The 17841-nt window shown below is 51.2% G+C and overlaps 1 protein-coding gene across 6 annotated transcripts in view; it reads left to right on the top strand.

Moving 5' to 3' along the window:
* GPR107 (G protein-coupled receptor 107) overlaps positions 1 to 17841 on the top strand; it is a 102351-nt gene that overhangs the window by 68067 nt on the left and 16443 nt on the right. For 2 of the 6 annotated variants that reach the window (XM_082468153.1, XM_082468155.1), the window contains exon 18: positions 3469 to 3542. In XM_082468153.1, coding sequence (XP_082324279.1) covers positions 3469 to 3542 — 74 coding nt within the window. Of the gene's footprint in view, positions 1 to 3257; positions 3358 to 3468; positions 8752 to 8854; positions 9536 to 17841 lie in introns of those variants that run through there. The other 4 variants (XM_082468157.1, XM_082468156.1, XR_014265440.1 and 1 more) reach the window with 3 other exon arrangements.

The raw sequence follows: 17841 nt of genomic DNA, 5'->3' as shown, positions 1-17841 counted from the left end.
AGCTGGTCAGGCAGGGCAGGAATGGGCAGAGGCAGGAAGGGCAGGCCTTGCCCTCTGGGGACCGGGCTCTCCCCGCCTGGGCGGCTCTGGGGGCTGCGCCTGCATTCGCACCCCTGGGGTTTGAGTTTAGACTGAAAATCACCGCTGCTCGGTGCTTGACCTGAGCTTTGTCCGGCGTCTTTCTTCGTCACATGGAGGGCCTCTGCGCAGGTTGTGTGTAGTGCGGGGTGCTGCTCCGAGGACAGCTCTTCGGCTGTTTGTCCCCCTTCAGTGTTTGTGCTGAAACCGGGACACGCGGGGAGGTGTGTGTGGAGCTGTGAAGTTGCCGAAGCGCCGCCTCCTGCCCAGGAGGCTCCCGGCGTCAGTCTGACCACGGTCTCCTCCTCTGTCTCCTCCTCTGTCTCCTCCACCTGGCGTCCCTCTCACTTCCCAGAGATTCACTGGGGAGCCAGGGCGCGGCGCCCGTCCAGCCTCACGCCACATCCATCATCGCCGGCTCCGCCCGTGCCGCCCTTCTGTGCCTGCGCACCCCTCACCCCGCAGGCGGGGGACTCCCGCTCAGCCGCTTCTCGCCCGGGGTGCCTCCGCTCCGCCCACTGACCACTCCCCAGTCTCCAGCTCCAGCCCCTTGCCTGTCCTGGGCTTCGGGTCCCTCTGTCCACCTGCCCACCGTCGCCCCAAGCTTGCCTCTCCCCTGCGTACCCTGTGGGCTTCGGCATCCACCCACCCAGTCGCTGTCAGCAGAATATGGGTCTCGGCCTAAATGCCTCCCTCTCCCTCGGCCTGTGTGGGGCGAGTGGCCGCGTCTTGCAGGCTTAACGTCGCGTCTCCCGCCCTCTCCCCGCTTTATCCTGGCGCCCTGCCCTCGTGTGGCCGATGTCCTCACCTCCCATCTTCTCCCCTTCCCGTCCATTCTCCTCAGCCGCCCGAATCACCTGTAGACTGTTTTTTAAGTGGGTACCCTGGCTCCTTCCCGGAGACTAGATTCTGAATGTTGGGGGTTCAGGTGTCTCTGTGCTTTTTTAACTCCCCTGGATCCTGCTGGAGCCAGGCCCGAGAGCCCAGGTATAAAAGTCACGTCCACCCCGGTGACACGGCACGGAAGGCCGTCCACAGCCCCGCCCGCCCACCCTCGACTCTCCTGCCACGTTCCTTCACCAGCAGCTTCTTAGCACTCCCCGACTGTCGGGGAGCTTTCTTGTGTTCCCTCCATGCCTTTGCTTGTTAGATTTCATCTCAGACACTCCCCTGCCCTCCTCCCACTCCTCCATCTTGCTGCTCCTCGTCTTTCAATACAGGCTTCAAAGCGGCCCCCAGCCCCCCACCCCCCCAGCAGAGGTGACTCTTCTCACCCCGAGCTGTCGCCACACCTGCGCCCTGGCACTCCTGTCCTGTGTGTGTGAAGTGGCTCTGCGTGTCCGTCTGGAAGACCGTCCCTTCTGCTGGGCAGGGGGCACCCTGAGAACACCAGTTCCAGCTCTCTGTCCTTGCCCCAGGCCTGGCATGACAGAGTGAACGTTGTTTTCTCAATTGGGCCGCCATCTGGCAAGGAGTATTTCCTTAGGGAAAGAAAGGGAGCAAAGGTTTTTCCCAAGCCTGCTCTCCGAGCCGTCCTCGGGTCACGGTGCCTGTGCTCTGCCCTCAGCGTCCGCACGGGTTGAGCTCCTCCTTGTCCTTTTTAACCTGGGGCAGTAGCCACAGATCCGCTGGCTGTTGCCAGGAGTGTTTCTGGAAGACTCGAGGTTGTATTTCTTCCCTTACGTCAACAGGTTTGGAGGTGCATAGGGGTTGCTCTGCTGGGGCTGGAAAGGCTGTGGTGCCCGTGTCCTAGTCTGGAGAAGGTCCCTTTAGAAGCTGCCCTGGGTGCATGGATTTCTCCTGGGAGAAGTGTGAGCACTTCCCGGTGAGGTCAGGCCCGGGACGGGCACCGGCTGGTGGGAAGTGATGCTAGGTTCTCTCAGATGCAGTGTTCCCTTTGTTTGGGGGCTGCATTTATACTCACGCACAGCCTCTGCAGGGATCCCTCAGTTCCCACAAGAACCACCTACCTGCAGCATACTTTGTCCTGACTTTACCAGACGTAGAGATAACGCATGAGTCCAAAGGACTCTTGTTTGAGAAAAGCCCCAACTCTGGGGAGGACTGGATGGCATTGGGGCTTGGTCACAGCAGCCGCGTGGTGGCAGGAGAGAAGCGAGAAAAAACTTTCTCTCCTTACTCAAATAAAATAATTTATCTACTGTTAGGTCCAGCTGGACAAACTCTAGATGTCACATGTAGGGCCACTGAGTCACCATTTGTAAGTAACAGGATTTGGGAGTTGGTGGGGGGGATAGGTAGGGTCCTTGGAGAGAGTCTATTGGAATGATTGATTGAATTTATTTTACTGATTAGGAAATTCCTGTTGGTCCACGATGGAGGAACATAGGTGCCTCCTTGCTTCCTAGAGTCCCTAGGGAGATGCTGGGCCAGGGGTGTTTGTTTCTAACACTTTATTTTGGAGAACAGTTTTAGGTTCATAACATTGAACAAAATTGAACAGAGGGTACAGATACTTCGCATACGCCCCCGCCCCACACACGCCTAGCTTCCTCCATTATCAGCATCCCCTGTCCGCAGTAGGACATTGCTTACAATTGATGAGCCTCTATCAACTTATTATCGTCCAGAGCCCATAGTTTACAGTAGGGCTCCCTCCTGGTGTTGCACACTGTGAGGGTTTGGACAGGTGTGTGCCTACCGTTATATAATAGAATCACACAGAGTCATTTTGCTGCCCTGAAAATCCCCTGTGCTCCGCCTACCAGGTGGAGTTCAGTATCTGCTTGGTGTTTCCTGCTACGGAGCCGCTCCATTGCGTCATGGATACCCAGATCCTTAGACTCTGTCTAGCTCACATTTTGTGAGGCAAGAGGCTGTCTTCTCATAGACCCCCACCTTCTCAGGAGATGTCGTGAGTCACTCTCTGTCTCTAACGGTCAAAGAATCTTTGAGCCCAGAAAGTTCCTCCAAACCTGTGGTTCTGTCCCAGGACTCAGAAATGATCCACTGTGGCTGGTTAGTGTAAATGTCTGCAGCTGATTAGCTTTTTTTCAGAATGTTAATTATGACACAGATACTGGTGTCATAATTGTGACTAGTGTATATATGTAACATAAAAATTGGTGACAAAAAGAAAGAGATGAACGCCGGTTGTGATAACAGCTGGTACGTAGTGACTGTGCACGATGGAGAATCTCGTTTTTCCCTCACGACAGTTCTGGAAAGTGGGGACTGTGTTTGCCGCAGCACAGAGAGGTCACGTGACTCGGGCAGGCTTACACCGCATGCAGAGAGCGGGTCAGGATTTGAACCCAGGTGTGTCTGATTCCAGAGCCAACACCCTTTACCCCTGGCTGCCACTGTGCTGTGGTGAAGACGGCCTTTTACTTTAAGACTGAGGTTTTCCTCGTTTTTTCCCTCATTCAGAGTGACCACGTCAGGGGTGATGGAGAATATGAAGAAAGTCAAGAAGGTGACCAACGGCTCGGTGGAGCCGCAGGGTGAGTGGGAAGGCAGCGCGTGATGGAGCAGCTCCGAGGCGGCACTGTCAAAGGAAACAATTGATTCATAGTCCTGTTGGTCAGCGAGAGAGGTCGGCCCCTCCCGACGGTGACACCGCAGAGCACGTGGCTGGGAGCAAATTACCACGGAAGCCGAACTTTTCACTCTTTTCTGGAAGCCGGATCTGTGGCTAGTGATAGGCAGCTAGAATTCTCCTTCAGGTGGGAGTGCTGGGTAGGGGGTGTAAGAGAAGGAGGTTAAAAGGAAGACTTTGTTTTTAATCTCTATTATTTTAAATTGGGAACTCTTCAGGTAGGTGCAGTTGTGACCCAGTGTGTAGCAGCGGACTGTTGGTGGATGGGGCATGGTGGGTGGCGGTGTGTCTGCAGCCGTTCAGGGCATGGGAAGGGGCTTTAGGAAACGAGCAGATGTCGAGTGGGGCACGGGGGCTCACAAAGAAGGGAGCGGCGAGCATCGCTGCGTCTTGGGGAGAAAAAACGAGTGAGATCAGGTTATTGTAGAAAGCAAAGTCAAAACCCAATTTAGTATTAAGAACCTGCCCCAGGATTTCTGGCCCTGAATGTCACCCCAGACCTTCATCCCGGATTCTGAAAGTGACCAGGAACAACGGTCGTCCGAGGGCTGTGGTGTCAGAGTCAAGGCCCTGGTGGTGGCAAATGGTTCTCTTGACTGAAGTGTGTTGTGTTACCTAATGGATGGACGGAAGTGTGTTTTTAAGCTCGAAAAGCCGCCTCCTGTAGGATTTCCCTGAACATCTGGTTCCCCCGACGGCCCAGAGCAGCACCGTCTCTGGCGGCCCTCTCTTCTCGCAGCTGCATCTATTTTGTGTGATCAGAATACGGGGAAACAAGAAGGACTTTTCCTTAAGGAGCAGCTGGGGGCAGAAAGGATAATGTTGAAGCAAATCCTTAAGGCAAATCGTCATCATGACAAAGCTTTTCCTGTAGCCAGGTAGGACTTCTAAAGGGAGGAATGAAGCAGACCTTGTCCCTGTATTCCAAGAGTAAGTATGTGAAGAAGATGAGGGTGATTAAACAGGTTTACTCTCGGGGTGTGGGGATGATGAGATCTTTCACAGAAGCTCAGTGAGGTTGCCTTCCAAACTTTCAGAGCTTGGAGAGGAACACGGATAGCTTGCCAGAGGTGAACAGTATTGCAGCTCGTAGCCAAGTCATCTGAGTAGTGGGACAAGCTCAGAAGGTTCACTGTGATGGAGGGCATAGCAGGGCTTACCGCTCATTTCCTACTAAGGCTTTGGCTGCCAGAGCCTGAGCTGGGGACTGAAACACTGCATCAGGCAAGCTCCCTGGAGCGTGGGGTCCCGGCCGGGCCGGGTGGCTCCCGGTGCCCACGTGCGTCAGGAGCCCGAGCCCCCCCCGACCTCCTGGCCTGCCTCCTGGGTGCTGGATGGTGACGGTAGCTGGTGGTTATTCTCTTACCTCTGGCTTGGAAGGGTCGATCAGAAGCCACAAGATTTAGGGGTGCTGCTCAGTATGCCCGGTTTGGGAACCTGAAGTGTCTTTTCTCAGAAAACAGTTGTTTTCCCTCTCCTGTACCATTGTCACTTCCTAAATGGCCAGTGAGGAAGCAAGTGTCCTTTTTATGCACTTCGATGAGCCCTCTGTGCTCTGCCCAGTGCCACCTCCACAGGGGCTCGGTCCTGGCTGAGTGAGGAGGAGGAGCCAGCATCTTCCAAGGCCGCTGCTGCCCGTCTCTCCGCAGATATCTTAGGGAAGGGTTCGTGTGTCTTCCCATCTTCAGGAGCAAGGGAATATGCCCCAAGTATTCATCTAAGGGCCTTTTTTTGTCTTTTAAGTAATCTTGGAGCTGTGTGACGGGAGAAGGAAGTGGCAGGGAGGACGGGAGTATTTTTCAGACTTTGTTTTCCTGATGTGAACACCATCCCAGTGATTAAGAAATGTGTCTCATACTGTGTCCAAAACTCCCTTTGGTGCTTCCCTCCGAGGGACGTGTTTGCTGTTTGTCCTGCAAGCAGATGTTCTCGACTAGGCCAAGACCTCTTGGCAAGAACCAAAGGTTTGAGGAAACACACACACACACACACACACACACACACACACCACGAAAGGGTCTCCACGGAGGTGTCCTCACTTCATGTGCTGGAAGCGGGGAAGCGAGTGAATGAAGATGAGGGTGTGCATGTGGGCTGGCACCGGCCCCTGCTCAGCCCTCCTGCTCTGAGGTCCCCGGGCCCCAGCCGTCACAGGAGGGCATGAGCCAGAGGGCTGGGCTTCTCTGTGGTACCGGGTGGTCTTCAAATCCCACGCAGCACCTCTAGGCTCACAGAATGGCTGAGAGGCTGCAGTTTTACAGTCCTGACCCTTCTGGAACCGAAAGGTACAAATGAGATAAGGTGGTGGATTAGAAATAAAGGCAGGCAGCAGGCTTCCTAACAAACGGGTCGTCTGCCCACGTCCTATATTTTAACTGGCAGAAGGTTTAAAGGCAGGCCGCTGATCAAGAGAAATCAAAACCCCAGCCCAAGATTGGGAAAATAGGTGGTAGTTCAAGTTTTTACAAAATTATTTAAGCTCTTCATCCTGTTCCGCAAAAATTTGTTCTCTTTCTCTATGACTTGATGGCTATGAGCAGCATTCAGCTCTACTCTTGAGTAAAGATGACTGATTGGGGTCTAAAGCCAAGTTGCTTCCCCAGCTGACAGCCCGCTTCCTGCAGCCCGATTTTCACCATCCGCTTGGGCTCTTGGCGATGCAGTGTGTGAGTGGTTAAGCGCGCTCAGTATTTCAGGGATCGGTGCACATCACAGAACGATCGGTGGTATTTATAGCTTCGCCCTGTGCTGCTGCTCCCCGTTTCTGCCTGAGCGAAATATACGTACTTCCTCTAAGCATCCGGCCGTGGGCTGGAAGTGCCGCTGCCTGTGAAACTTTAGGAAGTGAAGGGTCTGTTTTCCTTTAATAAAGTGTGTGTGTTTTGCTGGAAAATTACTTCTTGGACCACAAGAACCATCACTGATCTCTTAATCCTGGCTCTTAACAGTGGCCAAAGACTCCATCAGCCTGTTTCTTGGTCCCGCAGTACTTTAACGTTTTAGCAGCAGTGCCTCCACTGAATATGCCTGCTGGCTCGTTCTCTTGTAAAGAGAAGCTTGCTCTAGTGTAAAAGATGGTTTCTCAGATCATAGCCTGAGTCAGTTCAGTTTTCTTTCAAGAAACCACTTTAGAGTAAAATTTCCAGTTTTTTTTTCCCCTGGACATGTCCGGCCAGCCAAGGCAGCACCCAGTCTCTTCATAAGTCCACTCCACGGGGCTGTCACGGCAAGGCGTCCACTCCCTCATTGTGATCTCGCCACAGGATGCTCTCCTCCCCCCTCCGTCTTCCCTCTCCCCCTCTTCCTCCTACCCCTTCCCTCTTCCCCCTCCCCCTCCTCCTTCCCTCTCCCCCTCTTCCTCCTCCCCCCTCCTCCTTCCCCTCCTTCCTCCCTCTCCCCCCTTCCTCCTCCCCCCTCCTCCTTCCCCTCCTTCCTCCCTCTCCCCCCTTCCTCTTCCCCCCTCCTCCTTCCCCTCCTCCCCTCCCCTCCTCCCCCTCCCTACTCCCTCCCCCTCCTCCCCCTCCTCCTCCCCTCCCCCTCCCCCTCCTCCTTCCCCTCCTCCTTCCCCCTCCCCCCCATCTCCTTCTCTTTCCTCGCCTTGGCCCTCGCCCATCAGTTCCACATGGGCTCAGTCTGGGATACGGGCTGAAGCCTTTGGTGCATTGCAGCATTTTCTCCCAGCAGCTGTGTGAAGGATGTATTTTCCAAGCTAAGGAGAATTTTATCCCAAGAGCACATATTATTGCTTTGGACCATATATGATCTGCCCCCCGCACGGAAGTGTATGTCTTGTTTTAGTCCGTACCGACCAAGGAACTGTGTCAAAGATGCCAGTTTTAATTGTGAGTGGCTCTGGCCATCTCTGCCATCCTGGAGCAGTTCCTTCGAGGGAGGCGTCTAGGACCTGAGACAGTCTGATGGGTTATCGGCCCTGCTCTGTACACCCCGTGGAACAGTGGGGCTGTTGGTGCTTCCTGCTGCCGAGCAGCGAGTTCAGAGGGCACGGCTCCTCGCCCACTCCTCCTCCCGCTCCGCACTCCACACCTCGCCCTTGCTTCCCTGACCCACGCCTGACCGTCAGCAGATTCTGAACACGCTGAGTCCAGGGTGCCTGTGGCCTGCTGCTTTTTTTTCTCTTGAGAATTCAGAATTCCCCACTGAAGAAGTTAAGTTAGACTTTGACTTGATACCTCTTGGTGTATCAGAAACCATACCAGACGTTCTAGAAGATCTGCCCTTTACTCCAGTTTTCTCTAGGGTGTTTCTGGCAGGAGGTCGTACAAGAGCTCCACCTGAGTTGATGCTAATACTTGTCACTAGGACCTGGAATGTAGTTACTGACTGGCAAGCCGGACATTCCCCCCGGGCCCCTTCTGTCGCCTGGTGATGCATCTGCCCTCTCTGCACGGCTTATGCTTGAAAGATAATGTTTTTCGGTGGCTTGTTGCTAGGACATGGGCACGCACATCCTCTGAGAGACTGTGTGCAGAAAGCACTCGTCGGGGAGGGGCGGGGAGGGGCAGGAGCAAGGGTTCGGTTGTGTCGCGTCGAGGACCTTTGGGACTCTACTGGCAGGAAGTCTGCAGGCAGGCCATTTGGGAAGGAGTGCGGATAAAGTCAGTAAAGGTCAAGGTAAAATAGAAGAGCTAGCTCGCCCCCAGACAGCAAGCTTATCTTGGGGTGGGGTTTGAGGCTTTGGGGTGGGCAGCCAAACCAGTCAGGGGGCCAGGCGGTCAGCCTTCTTAGCGTTTAAGACACTTATTACAAAAGGATCCAAAAATCCTGTCCACACAAGGGGGTTTCTTGATGCCTTAAGCAGCTTTTGTGGAGGATAAATTGGATTTGCCTAGTCATGTGATCTCAGAAGAACTCAGACACATCCAATCCAGAAATAAGTTTCATTTGGGGGAGAAAATGTCTGTAAATATTCTTTGCTTTCCAGGTTAGAATGGGATGCAGCAGGAGTTTTCGGTACTTTTTTTTTTAAACACTGATGGTCACTGAAGAGTGTTTATGTGAACATCTGCCGGGTGGAGGTTCTGATCAGGGTGATGTAGGGGACGGGTTCTCCTGCTGCGATGCAAACATGTAAAATAAAGATTCTGTGACAGGAACGTATGTTTGTAATCCGAGGGAGTTGCCGACTCCTGCCTGCTGTCTCTCCGCCCCCTCCCCCCTTGTAATTCTTTCCTTTGTGATTTTTGTTCATTAAATTAGTTAATTGCCTCCCACTCGTTCCCACTGGCAAGAGTGACACCTACTAGAGAAGCTCCCTGTGTCTCAGCTGCCACTGAAACTCAAACGTGACTTCAACTCCAGAGGCTTTGCTTTGGAACAGACTGAAGATCAGTTGTAGTTGACTGGTGTCCTGCCTCCACTGGGGACAGGGGGTGCGCTCTGAGTCAGGGCCCGGGCACTGCTGCCGTTTGAGGGGACATGACGGCGGAGACTTGGGGTAAAGCCCACCCTGCGACAGGCTCGGGTTCACCCTCTTATGATGTCGGTCATCACATAACCCTGCTGGTGTTCCCACATCAGAGTCAGAGAAATCCAAGATTTCAGACTCAAAGCATTTTTGGAAGTCATCCAATCCCAAACCCCTTATTTTACTAGGAATGTTTTAAATTGAGGTATAACGCACATACAGTAAAATTTACCCTTTAAGCGTGTAGTTGGATGAGTTTTGACAAGTGTATATACAGTTCTGTAGCCTCCGCCGTAAGTGAGATGGAACATTTCCACCACCCCATAAAGTCCCCTGTGCCCCTTCTCAGTCAAAACCAACCCCTATCCAGAACTACCACAGCCGCTGCTCTGATTTCTACACTGTAGGTTAGTTTGTTCTAGAACTTCACGTGAGTAGAATCACACTTCCGTGTATGGCTACTTCCACGCAGGAGACTGTCTGTGATTTGTCCATCCAAAGCCCTGGCTTTAAAGCTGCAAAAAATGGGGGCCTAGGGAGGGTTGTGCCCCACCCTCCCCTTCACCCAGCCAGTAAGTATCGGAGCTGAGGTGAGAACCCAGGTCTCCTGACTCCAGCCTTGGTGTGGTGATGAGGATTAAGTCAAGGGCCTGGCCTGGAGCTCTGTCGGGTACTGTTGCTGTGTTTGCAGTAACGTTAGAATGATCCTCAGTTCACTGTATCCCAGAAGCTCGGAATGAAGGGCCTCAGCGTCCGTGTCATTTCCCCTGGGCTTTCCAGTTACTGGCCGTGCCTCACCCACAGCTCCTTCCTGACTCTGCACAGGCCTTGGGTTACCCAGGGTGTCCATGGAAAGAAGCCTGAGGAGCGGGGACAGGGCATTCCAAGAGTAGAGCCCAGGAATCGGGTGAGACTCTCAAGGGTGAGAGATGCTGAGGCCACCCAGGAAGGGGACAGCTGAGGAAAGGTGTGGGAAGGACCTGGGGACCATCTAATCCAGTACTTCCCAAACTGGAGCAAGCGTCAGAGTCCCCGGGGGGCCCAGGGCTTCTGATTCAGTAGGTCTCCTGCGGGGCCCCAGACGTTGCATTGCTAACAAGCTCCCAGGTGATGCCACCTCGGCCGGTCCCAGGTCACACCTTGAGAACCGCTGATGTAACCCAGCTCCCTTCTTGAGACTTGCCCCAGTCATTCAGGGGGTGCGTCGAGCACCCACCCGTGCAGACTCCTGCTGGACACACAGCAGCGAGACGGCGTCCTGACTCCGGGCCTGCCTGGCAGGGTTGCAGGGGTAATCCGGTGAGGGGTGCCGGCGGGCCAGCTGAACTGCTCCCCTCCATCAGTATTGGCTTCCTCCTCCCCCGTTAGAAATGCAGCCGTCCGGGCTGACTACCTATGAGCTTCGCGGGCCGAGGACCCTGCATCTCCAGTGCCGCTCAGGGTCAGGAAGGCCTGTGCCAGTGGCTCCGACCACAGCTCACTCGCCTTCTGGTTTCTCTAACGAGCCAGAAGAGCAGACCAAGTGGGCAGCGGACAGCTGACCCAGATGTACCTGCTGAGAGCGGCCGACCGCCCCTGGGACCCTGTGGAGTCCTCCCGACGCCCACATGGGCTCCTTCCCTGTGGCAGCCGCCTTCGGGCGCCCTGCCCTTCCCCAGGGATCTGGCAGGTCGGCAGGTTGAGAGCTGCGCGGTCCCTCAGGCTACTCGACAGTGAGGCTGGTTAAGTGGGGTGAGAAAGTGCTGACTTTCTTCCCGCAGATCTGCGCCCGAGCTGCGTGCACAACGGGCGCCCCTGAGCATGCATCCAGCCCTAGAGCTGGCGTGACCCCCACCACGCGGGGAGAAGCTGCCTCAGCGGTTTGGGGGCTGAATTTTAGGGGGTCAGTGTGCCCCCTGCAGGAGCTGCACCCTGCACCGCTCCTTCCCAGTTTGCCAGGGTTGCTGACTTTCATAAAAAACAAGGAATCTGCTCATGGAAACATCTGCAGAACCAACCGAGCTTAACTCTTGTTTATGCACTTAACACGTGTCTCATTCAGGGCCCGGGCTATAGGCTGCAAGCCTCACCGAGGGCTGAAAGCACTCCTCAACTCACTAGTATTTGCAGGACCACAGCGTAAAATGATGTGAGCCTGGCTTCCACCACATGATGGGAGAGCAATAAGGGGGGTGCGTGGGGGAGAGTTGAGCTCATAACTGCCTCCCCTCCTTCCTCCCACCCTTTCCATTTTAACTGGCCCCTTCGCATCAGCAGTACGGCTTGGTCAAGTTTTTTTCCCATTAAAAAAAACAAATCTCCCTAGGCCAAGCTGCAGCCCCCGCCCCCCACTTACAGGGTGAACTTCTCAGGTCTGCCTCATTCCCCTCCAGTACCCCCAACTCACTGCGGTCTGGGTTCCACAGGCCAAAGTCTCCCGCAGCCTCTGGGGCTTGGTTATTACCTGCCGTGACTGTAGCAGCCTGTGGCACAGTGGGACCCCTCCCCTTTCACCCTTGGCCACATCACCTTGCACCCACTGCCTCCCTCCTCGGAACTCCACGCCAGCCAGGTTAGACTTCCGGTAGTTTTCCTTCTCTCTGCAGCTGCTTGGCCACAGTCGGCTTCCTGTGCCCGACCCGTCGGTGCTGGGCTCCTCGGCACTGCCCCAGCTCTCTTCTGCTCTCTGACACCCAGGATCGCATTCCCAGCCTAGAACTGTCCTGAGCTGCTAATGGTTTATCCAGCTGCCTCCTGGACTGTTTTGTTTTTGTTTTTTTGGCCGCGCCGCGTGGCATGCGGGATCTTAATTCCCTGACCAGGGATCGAACCCGTGACCCCTGCAGTGGAAGCATGGAGTCTTAACCACGAGCCTGCCAGGGAAGTCCCTGGACTGTTTCAAAGGCACTTCAAAGCTACACTTGCAAAATGAAATTACCACGGTCCCCTCCCCAATCCTAGTAAATGCGATCCAGGCCAAAAACTTGGGCCTTATCCTTGGCACTTCCCTTTCCCCCACCCCATCCCAGTCCTGTGGCTCAAGCCTACCCATTTCTCTCTCCCCACTGCCACTAGCCAGGCCAGCCACACTGACCTGTAACCTGGATTACAACATCAGCTGCTGCCTTGCAGCTGGTGGCCTGACCTCCAGTCTTGCCCCACTCCCAGCCTTTGCCACACCTCGGCTGAGTGCCTGCCTACTGTGCTAAGCATAGAGGTGCAAAAGCAAGCAAGGAGGATGCATGGTCAATATACAGAAATCAACTATTTCTATATGCTTGCAATGAACAGTCCAAAAAATGAAATTAAAGCATTTCCATTTACAATAGCATCAAAAAGAATAAAACACATAAATTTAACAGAAGAAGTGTAAAATTAATATTCTGAAAACAAAAACACTGAAAGAAAGACAATCTAAATAAATAGAAAGCCATCTCATATTCATGGATCAGGAAACAATATTGTTAAAGATGACAATACTCCCCAAATTGATCTCCAAATTCAGTGCAATCCCTACCCAAATCCCAGCTGGTTTCTTTGCAGAAATTCACAAGCTGATCTTAAAAATGCAAGGGATCCGGAATAGCCAGAACAATCTTGAAAAAGGGGACAAAGCTGATGGATTCCCCCATCTCAATTTCAAAACTTACTAAAAAACTGTAGTGATCGAGAGAATGTGGTAGTGATAGAAGTATAAATGTATAGCTCAATGAGATAAAATAGAAAGTCCTGAAATAAACCCATATATCTGTGGTCAATTGATTTTCGGCAAGTGTTCCAAAACCATTCAATCTGGAAAGAATTTTTTTTTCCAACCAATGCTACTAAGGACAACTGGACATCCACATGCAAAAAGTAAGTTTGTAGCCCTACCTCACACCATATACCAAAATTACCTCAAAATGAACCATACACTTAAAGCTATAAAACTCTTAGAAGAAAACACAGGAGTAAATCTTTATGACCTTGTATTATTAGGCAATGGTTTCTTGGATACGACACCAAAGACAAGCAATAAAGAAAAAAGATAAACTGGAGTTGATGAAAATTAAAACTTTCGTGCTTCAAAGGACATCATCAAGAAAGTGAAAAGACAACCCAAATACTTGCAAACCGTGTATCTGAGAATGGTCTTGTCTCCAGGATATATGAAGAACTCTTACAACTCAATAAAAAGTTAACCCATTTTTTAAATGGGCAAAGGATCTGAATAGGTGTTTCACTTAGCATAATAATTTCAAGGTTCATCTGTGATATGTATCAGAATTTCATTCCTTTTTAAGGCTGAACAATATTCCATTTTATGTATATATAGACATACCATATTTTGTTTATCCATTCATCCATTGATGAATACTTGGATTGCTTCCACTTTTTGGTTATGGTGAGTAGTGCTGCTGTGAACATGGGTGTACAAATATCTATTCAAGTCTCTGTTTTCAACTCTTTTGAGTACGTACTCAGAAGTGGATTGCTGGATCATATGGTAGTTTTGTATTTAAATTTTGGAGGAACTGCCATACCATTTTCCACAGCAGGTGCACCATTTTACATTCCCACTAGCAGTGCACAAGGATTCCAGTTTCTCCACAAGTGTTCTTTGCCAACACTTGTTATTTTGTAGGTTATTTTGTTTTTATCATAGCCATCATAGTGGCTGTGATTTGGTATCTCATTGTGGTCTTGATTTGCATGTCCCTCATGAATAGTGATGTTGAGCATCTTTTCTGTGCTTCTTGGCCATTTGTTTATCTTCTTCAGAGAAATGTCCATTCAAGTCCTTGGCTCGTTTTAGTTTTAGTTTAGTTTTAATTATGGTAAAATATACCTAAATTTATCATCTTAACCATTTTTAAGTGTACGGTTCAGTCGTGTTAAATACATTCACGTTGTTCTGCAACCAATCTCCAGAACTCTTTTCATCTTGCAAAACTGAAACTCTACACCCACTAAACCACAACTCCTTATTCTCCCCTACCCCACAAATCCCTAGCACCCCCCATTCTACTTTGTCTATGAATCTGACTACTCTAGACACTTCGTATAAATGGAATCACACAGTATTTGTCTCTTGTGAGTGGCCTATTTCACTTAGCATTGTGTCCTCAAAGTTCCCTTTGCCCATTTTTGGATTGGGTTTTTTTGTTGTTGAGTTGTAGGAGTTCTTTATATACCCTGGATACTAATCTTTTATCAGATATATGGTTTGCAGTATTTTCTCCCACTCTGTGGGTTGAAATTTCGCTCTTGATAGCGTCCTTTGCTGCACAAAATTGTAAAATTTTGATTAAGTCCAATTTATTTATTTTGTTGCCAAGAAATCACTGCCAAATCCAATGCCATGAAGCTTTTATTTTTTTTCTAAGAGTTTTAGGTCTTACATTAGGTCTTTGATCCATTTTGAGTTCATTTTTGTATATAGTGTAAGGATGAGGGTCCAGCTTCATTCTCTTGCGTGTGGATATCCAGTTTCCCCAGTACCGTTAGCTGACAAGACTGTCCTTACCCCATTGTAATGGTCTTGGCATCTGAATAGCCATTTCTATAAAGAAGATAGACAGATGGCCAGCAAGCACCTGAAAAGACTTTCAACATCCAGAGAAAAGTGAATCAAAATTAGTGAGATACTACTTCACACTACTAGGGTAGCTATAATAAAAAATATATAATAACAAGTGTTGGTGAGGATATGGAGAAATTGGAATCCTTACACACTTGCTGATGGGAATGAATAAAATGCAGCTGCTTTGGAAAAGTTTGGCCGTTCCTCCGAAGACGACGTGTAGAGTTACCATGTGACTCAGCAATTCCACTCTTAGGTACACAGCCAAGAGAAATGAAAACACAGGTCCACATAAAAACTTGGATACAAATATCCATAGAAGCATTACTCCTGATAGCCTAAAATTGGAAATAACCCAAATGTCCATCACTGATGAATGGATAAATAAAAGTGGTCTATCTATACAAAGGAATATTATTCAGCAATAAAAAAAAAGCATGAAGTACTGATACATGTTACGACATGGATGAAACTTGACAACATTTTGCTAAATGAAAGAAAACACAAAGGCCGCATATTGTACGATTCCATGTATATAATATGTCCAGAATAGTTAAGTCTGTAGAGACAGAAAGTAGATTAGTGGTTGCCAGGGGCTGGGGGAGGGGGGTTGCCAGGGGTGACTGCTAAAGAGTGAGTTTTGCTGTTGTTGTTTTTAATTTTTATTGGAGTATAGTTGATTTGCAATGTTGTGTTAGTTGCAGGTGTACAGCAAAGTGAAGCAGTTATACATATACATATATCCACTCTTTTTTTTTAGAAGAGTTTTTTTTTTTTTGAAGTGATGAAAATGTTCTAAAATTTTGGTGATGGTTGTACAAGACTATGAATATACTAAAAACCATTAAATGTACAGTTTACATGTGTGAATTGTATGGTATGTGAATCATAGCTAACAAAAGCTGTTAAAAAAATAGTGATCCAAACTGAGAGGTGTCTGTGGGAGCACAGAGCCTGTGCACCCAACCCTGGGTAGGTCAAGGAGGGCTTCATGGAGGAAGTACCATTTTGTATGGATTAGTTCAATGAAGCAGGCGGTGATGGAAAGGTGTTTGGGTGGGGGGAGTGGCATGTGCTAAGGCCAGTGATGAGATCCTGGCACATTGGGACGAATCCAGTAGAGCTGGAATCATGAGTGGGAAAGTCAGGAGCAGAGAGGGATGAGACTAGAAAAGCAGATGTGGGCTATATCAGGAGGCCCTCTGCTAAGGAGGCTGGCCTTTACCACGAAGGCAGTGGGAAGGCACTGGCAAGTTTTAACAGGGAAGTGATATGGTCAGACTGCACCCTGATCAGCCAGCATGCTGGTAATTACAGCACAAAGGAGTGATGTGGGGGACATCGCCTGGCTGCTTCTCGCACTTTTATCTCCTCTATCCCAAACTGGACCTCAGAATTCTCAGGCTTGTGTTTTGGAGGAGACTGACCCCATACTCCTAGCTCTAGGCTTGAACCTCAAGTGATTGAAACTGATCAGCACATCCCTTGTCTCCCCACCCCACTACATTGATTGGTTGGCAGGATGGGGGTGGGGAGGAAGTGGGTCACTTTCAGCAAGATGTGAACACCAAGTGGGACGCCTAAACTGCCGCCTGCAGCAAGTTGGAGAGCCTTCCTGAGAATGGCCCCAACACTGAGGATGCAGAGCCAGAAATGGAGAGAGGAAACCCAGATCCTCTCATAACCTATAAGCCGGGATCAAGCCTTGCCTGAAGGCAGATACTGCCGGACTCCTGAGTTACGTGAGTCAAAGTTCCCTTTATGCTCTAGCCAGTTTAGGTCAGGTTTTCTGTTACTATAAAGTGCTCCAGCAGATAGACACTCTGACAGAAGGGACGCACAAGGGATCAGGAAGCCCTGAGGAACCTTTGCAGTCTCCCTGGAAGGTTCTGGAAGGCTCCCTGGAAAATGTTGGGGCAGAATTCTGAGACGAGAAGGGGGTAGTTAGCAGAGGTGGAAGGGCTGTCATGGGAGGGGAGGGGATGGTTTATACAAAGTGTCCTTCCTGAGAATCTGCTAATGACGTTCATTCATCACCGATGCCCTGAGGGCAGGCAGCCAGGTGGGATTTCAGCAACCCTGACCCCAGACCCAACACTGAGCACGAAAGGGGGCCCGCCCAGTTCCATAGACCAGGCAGCCAAGGTGAGGTCCCAGGGGACAACTGACCTGCGCACGGCCACACAGCAAGTGCCGGACTTGGAGCCCAGCTGTGCTGTATCCTGGGGCGAGTCCTTCCTACCCACCACTCTGGGTTTTGACTGGAAGCAACAAGCCTTCCAGGGCTGAGCCTGGGATAAAAGCTGATTTTGTTGGTTTTGAGAGAAAACTTGTTTACCCCTTCTGGAATTCACATGCGGGCTCCTTTGCCCACCCTGCATATTGGTGGCCCCGACTATTGTGGCTTCTGCCTTTTCCTGGTCCAGGCCTCATAAAACCCGTTAGAGGGTGGCCTCATTGATTTTCAGTCCTGTTTAACCTCCCGGTTATGAGTCTCTCCAGGCCCCTATGAACCACTCTTAGCACAGAGCAGCCAGAGGCCGGGTGATTCAGACAGAATTATTAACAAGGCTGTATTTACTTCTCTGGAGGGAACTGCCGGGAAACCTGGCCATGCAACAGAGCGGGGGAGAACCTAGGGCCACACGGGCAGTAAGGGGCCAAGTCATCACAGGGCCTCCCCCACCCCACAGCCTGCACTGGCTCCCACGGCCTTCCAGGCTCAGGGCCCATCCTCACCCTTGGAGACAAGCTGGCCCTTAAATCACCCCCAAGCCACCAGCCTGTTTGGAAGGAGCCAAAAGCTATGCCTCTCTTTCCTCTGGTTTGTTGTTTTCAGTCTTGCCCCAGGCCCCAGGCCCCGAGGGGCACTCTGTCACCTGCAGGGCCCTGCTGTCAGCTTGCTGTTGGCAGGTGTCCTTCAGATGGAGTGGGGCAGAGAACCGCAAGAAGCAGGAACTGCTGGGCGGGGCAGGAAGGCGAGAGAGGCCGAACTCCGCGGACCGTCAGGTCGTATCTGCCCTTCCCGCTCCCAGCCTGGGAGCCACTTGGGACTTGGGTCAGGTGTGTTGCTGGATGGTCTCTCAGAGTGGGAGCGAGGGGGGGAAGGACGTCCCCTCTCCAGCCCGCAGCCCATACTTAACCTGTTGTGGGGCGAGAGGGGGCGTGTGGCAGTGCTAACTCTAGAAGCATTTCACAGTCAGGAGGAGCAGAGGCCATTCTTTTATAAATGAAGGC

This window comes from Balaenoptera physalus (assembly GCF_965194825.1).
Source record: "Balaenoptera physalus genome assembly, chromosome: 7".
Lineage (NCBI taxonomy): Eukaryota > Metazoa > Chordata > Mammalia > Artiodactyla > Balaenopteridae > Balaenoptera > Balaenoptera physalus.
This window is presented reverse-complemented; position numbering and strand designations above follow the sequence as displayed.